This window comes from Daphnia magna, linkage group LG2 (genome assembly GCF_020631705.1).
Source record: "Daphnia magna isolate NIES linkage group LG2, ASM2063170v1.1, whole genome shotgun sequence".
NCBI classification, from domain to species: Eukaryota; Metazoa; Arthropoda; class Branchiopoda; order Diplostraca; family Daphniidae; genus Daphnia; species Daphnia magna.
Genome location: NC_059183.1, coordinates 17,739,700 through 17,749,064, shown reverse-complemented (window position 1 = coordinate 17,749,064; position 9,365 = coordinate 17,739,700). Strand labels below are relative to the sequence as shown.

The 9,365-nt window shown below is 42.2% G+C and overlaps 1 protein-coding gene across 2 annotated transcripts; it reads left to right on the top strand.

Annotated features, from left to right (window-relative positions):
- Window positions 1–1,450: 1,450 nt before the first annotated feature.
- Window positions 1,451–9,218, top strand: LOC116916363 (beta-mannosidase). Of its 2 annotated transcripts, XM_032921583.2 has the most exons (16): window positions 1,451–1,625; window positions 1,710–1,939; window positions 2,243–2,395; window positions 2,563–2,711; window positions 5,585–5,704; window positions 5,928–6,013; window positions 6,158–6,425; window positions 6,486–6,636; window positions 6,765–6,958; window positions 7,061–7,251; window positions 7,337–7,527; window positions 7,625–7,914; window positions 7,990–8,137; window positions 8,225–8,436; window positions 8,499–8,696; window positions 8,782–9,218. In XM_032921583.2, the coding sequence occupies exons 2-16, from the start codon at window positions 1,780–1,782 to the stop codon at window positions 9,031–9,033; spliced, it is 2,763 nt and encodes a 920-aa protein (XP_032777474.2). In that variant the 5' UTR covers window positions 1,451–1,625; window positions 1,710–1,779; the 3' UTR covers window positions 9,034–9,218. The 2 variants fall into 2 exon arrangements, with proteins under 2 accessions (XP_032777474.2, XP_045025480.1); XM_045169545.1 differs by having other exon boundaries at window positions 1,451–1,939.
- Window positions 9,219–9,365: the final 147 nt, after the last annotated feature.

The window sequence follows — 9,365 nt, the reverse complement described above, 5'->3', positions numbered from 1 at the left end:
CTCCTTCTTTCAACGGCATCTTTCACGATTTAAATATATTAGACGCCCAGGCTGCAGCAGCAACTCGGCTAATCGGGTTAACGCATGCAGCGTGTTCGTACATCACCTGTGGCCGCCCACTCGTGCTCTCTGATTTACACATAGCCTCCCCTCCAGCTCTCTCTTTCTCAACATCATTTTTCATCTTCAAATGATGCGCTTAAATCTTCCTCTTTTATTCATTCACCTTTTTCTTCTTCTTTCTGGCATTAGACATCAACTCAGCACGTTTAGGCTCGTCTCATCAGCTTCAGAGCTTGGGACTACTTTTTTTTCTGGAGAAACATTGGAAATTTGTTTGCAATAAAAAATTACGGTGTTCCATTGTCAAAGGTATTAACTGGTTTAAGACTTCGAGGACTTTAGTATACCATTTGCAATCGTGAAGGAATATATAGACGCCGTCATTGTTTTTGATGGTTTTACTCGGGTTTAGGTAAGAGACGTATGTAAAAATTCACTAGACACGGTCTATTGAAAAATAACAGAGAAGCAAGAAGAAAGGAAAGAGGCAGAGAACAGCGAGACACACACACACACAAAAAAATCAAATAGTAAACCTGGGCGTTGCAAATGCGACCTCTCACGAAGTCGGTCCATGAATTATGCAAATGGCAGCTCGTTATGTATATATACCCTCGTGATATTGACTCCGGATGACCTTCGATCTCTGTGCGGCTTATGACATCACTATCGAATTTCTGTATAAACCAGTTTTCCTTCATTTAAATAAACGTTTTGAAAAAAAAAAAAAAACGGTGTAGGTATTTAGTGCGGCATATATGCAGTGCATAACATAGTATACATGTATAACGAGGAATGGATCATAAAATAAAAATCGGCCAAGTTTTAAAAATACCGTAACGTTTTCTTATCTTGGAAAAGAAAAGGGGGAATCTTTTTGATTTTTAAAACCTCTTTATATAAAAGAAATCGGATGATAAGGGCCATTTGAAATGGGTCATCGCGGCCAATGAGCTATGGAACACGGAGAATCATACGTACAAGAACGAAAAAGCTCCTGGCCACTTAGCAATATGTAAACTATAACTAAAAAAACTGGACCTCACCTGCTGAGTGATTGACTCAACTCGATAAATTTTCGCGTCCGCTGACCTACTCTCTCTTAAGCCCGGAGTCGGGCTCTTTCTCATATAAACGAAACGATTTATTTCTAACGTTTTCCTAATGTACATTTAACAGTTTAACTGAAAAGGCGAATATTTTATTAGATAAATGAAAGCAGTTTTTTGTTGTTGTTAAAATTCTATTCGAATAACGCGCCACGCATTTATCCTGAGGAGCGCTCGGCGCTCTTCAACTGTATAATCTATCGATTTACATGGTGCCAGTTTGGATGAAATAAATAAAACAGATAAAACTTTTTGTGTTTGTTCGTGTTGGACGATGGCAACGTTCAAACGTTGCATGCCAGGCCGATAAGGAAAAAGCAAAAATACGAGCGATAGAACAAATAAGTGCAGACATTACATTCGTTGTTTACACGGCCAAAGTGTTCTTTGACAGAAACAAAACCTCAAACTGTTGTGTATACTCTAATTCCTTCGAAGCAAGCAGGCAAAACAGTGTTGTTTTTCATTCTAACACATTAGTCTTTGCTATTATTATTTATTTTTTTGCCGTTTTTTTTCTGGACATTTGGTTGATAGCGATTATAAAGAGTTCAAGCAAAACGGAGGGGGAAAAAAACTTAAACTGTTTCCTTGTCGACGTAAACAAATGGCTACAAATTGGTTGCCGTTCTGGATGCTGATTTTATCCTGGTGTTGCCATCTCCTGCCGGGCGACACATTCAGGGCATTCGTGTTGGCCGAGAATGTCCGACTAGATTTGACCACGGCCAACGGTTACCAGTGGCAAACGTCTTTACCCAACGGCAGTAAGTCTCGCGGTTATGTTAGCATCATAAAATAGAGCGAGTCAAAATTCATAGAAAACCCATGTTCTCAATCTTTTTCCTCCTCCCCCTTTTCTTTTTTTTTTTTTTATTTTTCTTTAATCTGACCTTCTTACGTTATACACGAATGACGACTGTTTTCAATCTATGAGACCAAACTATAATTTGAATTTGTTTTTTTTTCATCTCCATGACAAGATTTCTCTCCTAACTTCATTTCCTGGCTTAAAGATATGCACAGTTTCGAAAATTAAATGTTCTTGTTTGACGCGCCGGCCCAATCAGGTTTGACTGTTGCGGGCCATGTACCCGGCGGAATTTACACGGATTTAGAGCGAGCCGACATCCTCCAAGACGGCCCTCTCCTCTATCGTTTCAATGATGGCAATTACCGCTGGATAGCCTACAACGACTGGAATTATGCGCTCGACTTTGACGGTATGATTTCGCCCTAACAAACCAGTCTTTCTCTATTCTTATAGTATTAAGTAATCTTCAATTACAAGGAGGAGCCTTGTCATCTCTTTATTGGCATTTATTTATTTTACATCAGTCCAGGAAATGTGAAGGCCATTTGTTGTGTGTAACCGTTTAACATTTTTCAGTGGATCCTTTATTGGTGAATCAGCCGGGTGTTTTCTTGGTTCTCCACGGTGTCGACACCGTCGCTCAAATAAGATTGAACGGATTCTTTTTAGGGGAAACAGACAACATGTTCGTCCGTTACCGATTCAACGTTCGTAACTTGCTCAAGGTGAGTCCGATAGAAAGAGAGAGGGAGAGAGTAAGAAAAAGAAATGAAGTACTAGGTACTTTGCATTATTATGCACATAGTCAAAAAGAAAAGTGATCTCGTTGAATTATAACTGGCAATGTCCTCCCCAGATTCGGACATTGAATTCTACGAACATGGAAAACACTCGTATACAAAATAGAGAGCCCGAAATGATGTTGGCACGCCCTGGTCTTGTAGTATAATCGTAAAAAAAAAAGCGAATACCGTTAGATTCATGAATATGAGCTACGGATTTCTAATTGTTTCTTTTTTGCTGCTGCCGTCCTTGTGTACAATACGATTCAAACGAGGCCTTGAACGGTTATGTTTTGAGCTGCCAGTCTCTTACGTTTCATTCTCTTTTGTTACCAGGGTACTTTAGACCAACACCCCGCCTCTCACGCCTGTTTTTCCTCTCCGTTTGTGTGTGTACAGCTAGCATTCAACTATTTTTGTTTGCAGCTTTATTTCGATAGCGTTGCACAACTGGCAAACGAATTTTTAGTACGACATTCACGAGATTCAAGTGGGTAACTAAAGTGAGTCAGGACTGATCACATCAAGGTTGTCAACAGTCAGTGGACGGTGTCCTATCTTCCTATCTCTTCTTGTTTGTATCCCTTTTACTTTTTCTGGAAGCAAGGGGGGGTTAGCCCCAACAAGAAATTCTGCTGTGCATTTCGGGACCGGCAGTCTGGCCGTTGCTTGACTTTTACCTTCCTTTGTTTTGTTTTTCTTGCTAGAGACGTTTGCGTTCCATTATTCTTTTTAGACTCTCGATTTCAGGTCTCTCTGCCAATTCGACGCGAGTGCCATGATTATAGCTCAGGTTACATTGCCCCCCTCAAAAAACATGTTATGCTGTTCCCATTCTTTATTCCATTTGTGGTCCACTTAGATATGACACACCGTGCAAACGTAGGCCACACAACTGTGTGGCCTGTGTTTCAACGCTGGGTCAGCTGTTGCCCTTCATCAAAGCAACTAGTTTTGTCTTCGGGAAATTTCCTCGGCAATGTTATAGTGCTAATCGTATTCTACGAGAAGTAGAAATTATAGATGAACGAGGAATAACGTTAATGGATAGACTTTGATTGTGGCTGAATGGCCTTGTCAGAAAAAAGAACTGAACCAGAGAAAGTCCCAGCGAAACAGAACGGCCGTGCCACCGTTGTAAACGCACGTTTGTGTCGTGTATTCGATTTTCTGTTTCTTTCTCTTTTGGGAAACCACTGGCGTGAATTATGACGTGAAACACGAGATGAAATCCCCAAGCCCCCCCCCCCGTCTCCCTTTTTTCAGCTTTCTGATTATAACTGAACGCGTAACGTAAGATAACCTGGTCACATATTTATCACAGGCGATATATATCGATAAATTAGGTTGTGTGCTTGTGACGTTTACATTTTTATTTAAAGAAATGGTTTTCCCTAACCAGCCGGTGACAAACTTATGCGGTCAAAAGAGTCTCGTGAACTGCATTTGGGTCACGTTGCTGGAATCCAATGCGGACCTAATAGATCTGTATCTGTACTCGACCATGTGACCGACGGCTGGCTAAAAAAAAATAATGCGGGAGAGTTGAATTCCTTTTCGCAATTTTTATTTTATCATTTTCTTGGCAAGTCAGGGCAAAAAGAACCGTAAAATGGGAAATCTCATTACACCTTGTTTTTGTTTTCTTAATGCAGTTGAGGGTTCGCTCTATATCTTCCCTTACAAGGTTTAAAGTAATCATTGCATATACGACCACCGTCTCCGTTTAATCCGTTCCCGTTTTCATTTCGCAATCGTAAATAATACGTACAGGCAAGTTGATGGACTTTTAAAAGTTATTCACTCATGATTTCTCTGCATTCCTTTCTTTTCTCTCTTTCTCTCAGCCTTTCGTGAATCCACTGCCGTGTGAGCTGGTTAAGGTGGGAGAGAGAGAGAGCAGACAATCTCTGTGTATGGTGTTGTCGTTCGTTGTCGCCGTTTTTCATTTGATTCTTAATTTCTGAACAAAGCCATCACGCAAATCGTGCCGTTCCTCTAAGCTCTTGTTTGCATTCGCTTTGTGTGCAGCTGCTCTTTCTGTTTGAACCGCCAAGCGAAACTAAGCGAAGGCAATAGGCACACGAGCGAGCCGAACCGTGTTTAGCAATACCAGATGCAGCAGAGAGAATCATACCGTCACACGGCGTCTAGACGAAGGCACTTTCTTACGTGCCATCCTTATACTCCGTGTTCCGTCCCTAATTTGAGGGAAATTATTCCCAAAAAGCAGAGGGGGAGAAAACATGTCAAACTGAACGATTGCTTCATTTCAATCCTTTATTCACGTTTTTCAAAGTCATCTGTTATAGGGGCGCTCCATTGGCCCAATGTTGCTCATGTTCGTTACTCGCTTACATCACCAGCCAATTTCACTAACGATAGTCAGACTATACGCTTAAATTGTCTTAGTTTTTTACGGAAACCGTATCCGCCGGCCGGCGGGAAATTTTTAATCGGGAAAAACCGTCACCCAGACAAAGGAGCTAAAACGAAGGGGATCTAAATTCTAACGGGATTTCTCCCAAAAGAGTTGCCGTAATGTGTACCGGTTCCCATGTAAATATATAGAAGCGAACCATTTAAAAATATTTGCAAATTAAATTTGTATGGTACAGCGATTCCTGTAGCGTGCGTGTATTTGCGATTATATACACAGCAAGTGAGACAGCGCATGTATCCAGTTTGGGCCGGAACGAAAGTGGTGGAATTTTTCGTTGAAAGTCCGTTATTAAGATTCGGACGACTAGGTTAATAGGGCAGCAACGTTCAACGCATAGATCATTCCACTGATTTTGGCTGTCTTATTCTCTCAGGCCGAAGGCAATCAATTGCGTGTAGAGCTTCGATCGCCCGTCACCGTTTCGCGAAACAGATACGAAGAACAGCTGATGGATTATATCGTCCCACCGCGCTGCGTACCGCCAGAATATCAGGTGCGTTCGCCCATTTTTTTTTTTTTTTTCCCACGTGAATGTATAATTTTTTGCTGTTGTAGTCCGGTTCAGATTTTGTGTTTCTTTGCTATTATTACAAGGTTATCCTATTCTAACCGAGTGTTAGAACAGGCTGTGCGAATAATGCACTAGCGCATGTCTTTCGTTGCACCCCTAATCATCTTTTTCTTGTCAAACGAAATTTCAAAAACAAAAACAAAAGGGAGAATGCCACGCCAATTTCATCCGAAAAATGCAAGCTTCTTTCAGCTGGGACTGGGGGCCTGCTTTCCCTTCCATGGGTCTGTGGTGGGTCTCTATGTTATTACATTTGCCATCATCTTCCGTAATGATTTTTTAATCAAGACCTTTGCGAAGACGACGGCGATTAAACAGAAAGAGAGAGCCGGATAATCGGTTATTCTAACAATAAATTGCTGCTCAATTACACAGGAAAGCTGTCTCTTTGGAAACTTATGAGGCGCTTACGTTAAGGGATGTTTACGTTGCAACTTCGCTCAATGGCACCAACTGGCAGGTCGACCTGCGTTTGTACTGCGAGACGATTGACATCGGAGTATCGCACTCTGGGACTTGGACCGTGCGTCTTGTCGATAACAATGGCGTCTTAATTCACGAGATGGTGGCCGACAGTCTCCTAACTGGCAATGGAGATCAGGAAGCCACCGCCCAATACCAGCTGAAAATAGCAGCTGCTCAGGTCTGTTCTTGTATTGAAAATTGTGTATGGGGTTATGATGTAATTGATTTCTTCATTTAGATTGAGCCTTGGATGCCGAACGGTTACGGTAATCCAACCCTTTATAATTTGTCGGTTAGTTACGCGGCAAATGGTAAAGTGGCCGTTACTAAAGAAATGCGAATCGGTTTCAGAACTGTCGTCCTAGTTGAGGACGACCTTCAAACGGGAGGTGAGGCAACATCTTCTTGCATTGATCTCGTTTTAGGAAAACAAAACAAAAATATATGGGGCTATAATGTCTCAATTGTCTACGCCCTTATTTTTTTTTCTGCTTTTATACGTGAAAACGGAATCCAGGTCGGACCTTTTACCTGCAAGTTAACGATGTGCCCATATTTCTAAAGGGATCCAATTGGATCCCTGCCGACGTTCTCCCGGAGCTCGTCACGACCGAGTACATTCGTGACTTGCTGACGTCTTGCGTCGATGCCAACATGAACTCCCTCCGCGTTTGGGGTGGCGGGATTTATGAACTGGATGCATTTTATCAGGTCAATTGTTTAGAAAATTTTTAAAAACCAGTATTTTTTTATTCGAATATTAGAATGTCATGTCATAATCATTTCTATTTTATTGGCCTCTGACTGTATTAGATAGCCGACGAACTCGGCATTCTGATTTGGCAGGACTTCATGTTCGCTTGTTCCATGTACCCGACGACCTCATGGTTTCTGGAGTCGGTATCGGTCGAAGTCGTGCAGCAAGTCAGACGATTGCAATACCATCCATCGGTCGTTCTCTGGGCGGGCAATAACGAGAACGAAGCGGCTCTGCGAGGAAACTGGTGAGCCAATGAAAGCGAATATCAAGATCAATGTGGTTGCCTTATTGTCTAATAAATGCGTTTGTGTGGTTTTGATTTTCTTTAGGTACGGTACCATTGGCAATTTCGATCTCTATCGACAAGACTACATCATCCTTTATGTCGACACTATTCGTGAAATCGTGCGCAAAGAAGATCCATCCCGACCGTTTGTCGTGTCGAGCCCATCGAACGGCAAAGCCTCCGAAGAAGAAGGCCATATCGCTCGAGATCCATACAGCGAACTCTACGGCGATGGTAAGCCATATTTCGTTTTCATCTTCTACGTGATTTCAGTTTAGCGATTTACCTTCCCGCAATTAAAAAAAAAAATCATTAATGTCTCTTATTAAAGTCCACCATTATAATTACTACGTCAATGCGTGGAATACTTCCTCATATCCGAGGCCGCGCATGTCAACCGAATATGGATTTCAAGCTCTTCCGTCCGTCCATTCGTGGGCGGCCGTGAGCGACCCGTTCAATGACGACGACTGGTCTTTCAACGGAGCCCTCTTGTCCAACAGGCAACATCACCCTTTGGGCAATTTCGAAATGGAATTACAAGTCTCATCCAGATTTGGGTTACCCAAGAGTAATTTATCTAGCAGGACGGGGCTGCTTGACATGATGTACCTGACGCAGGTGTTTTTGAAATGACTCCTCATCTAAATCTTGGCACTCATGATTTAACATTCCCCGTTTGGCGTCGTGAAATAGATGCACCAAGCGCAGGCCATTAAAACACAAACGCAACATTACCGTAGGCATCGCTACCAGTTGGCAGAAAATGGAGCCGGTCTAACAATGGCTGCGCTCTATTGGCAACTGAACGACATTTGGCAAGCGCCTTCATGGGCCTCAATCGGTAAATAACCCATATTAAGATCCGAACTGTTTTCCTCATTGCTTGAGAACTTCGTTAAGTATATAATCGCCTTATCGAATGAAACAGAATACGGCGGCCGCTGGAAACCCCTACACTATTTCGCCGTCGATTTCTTTGCTCCGCTTCTCGTCATCCTGACCGAATTGGGCGATGGTACCGTGGCTGCTTTCATCCATTTCGATCGGCGGCAAGATCTGGTTGTTGGTACGCTGACTGTTTCGATCCGTTCTTGGGACCGGCTTGATCCGTTAGCGACTTTCAGCTCACTAATTAATCAGGTTTCTAATTAATCGCCGATGGTTTTAGTTATACCTAACAATTTGAAGTTTGTCTGGTAAAGGACGTGTTACCAGGCGAGCCCGTCTGGGTCCGATCGTTAACTGAATTGTTCAACGAAACAAATTGTACGCGGGAAAGCTGCTTTATAACTAGCTCTTTCTCCGATCCTGCCACTGGTCAGGAAAATATAGCTCCACCTAATTATGTCTTCCTAACGTCTTTCCCAAATATCGCAAACATGCAGATGGCTAATGTTCAGGTATTTATTTTTATTAACAAAGCCCCGGTTTTTCGCGTTTCCTTATTATGCAAAAATAATTGGTTTGCTCTAATTGCTGTTCTAGATCGTCGATGTGGGTACAGTTTACGCTACCGAAAAATCTGAATGGACGGTAAATGTTACGTTGGCTACCGATTATGTCGCTGCCTTTGTCTGGATCGATGCCGGCCGCATTGCAGGCACTTTTTCAACCAATGGATTCTTGTTCTGTGAACACTTCAAGACCATCAAGTTCTACTCGAAAACCCAAATTATCGACACAGAGGAATTCAGAAACGAATTGTCTTTGATTCATTTGTCGCAGATTATTCTATGATGACTGTGTTCGTGTTTCTTTATCCAAATGTCAAATTAATATTCAAAGCGGATAGAAGTAACTTAAAACCAGTCGGCTTGTAAAGGCAACCCTGAATGTTTCCCTCTCTATCGAATTTGATCCTATCGTGCTGCGGGTTGTTTAATTTCACGATAAAGTTACAAACCAATTGATTGCCAAAGCAACCAGATTAGTTGTCTCCTATATAACCAACCCAACGTATACTGGTAAAAACACTTAATGGTCTTCGTCGCTCCTTAAGGATATACCGTTCAGGCTGAGCTAAATGAAACTTGCATCGTGCTGAGGCAGTACAACTTCGTTGTCTCTGT

What these genes read in the sequence shown, in the direction of transcription:
- LOC116916363 (XM_032921583.2), top strand. Translation starts at nt 1,780, where the DNA reads ATGGCTACAAATTGGTTGCCGTTCTGGATGCTGATTTTATCCTGGTGT. An exon ending in AACGTCTTTACCCAACGGCA is followed by an intron (nt 1,940 to 2,242) that starts GTAAGTCTCGCG and finishes CGGCCCAATCAG; the next exon opens with GTTTGACTGTTGCGGGCCAT. An exon ending in AACTGGATGCATTTTATCAG is followed by an intron (nt 6,959 to 7,060) that starts GTCAATTGTTTA and finishes TGACTGTATTAG; the next exon opens with ATAGCCGACGAACTCGGCAT.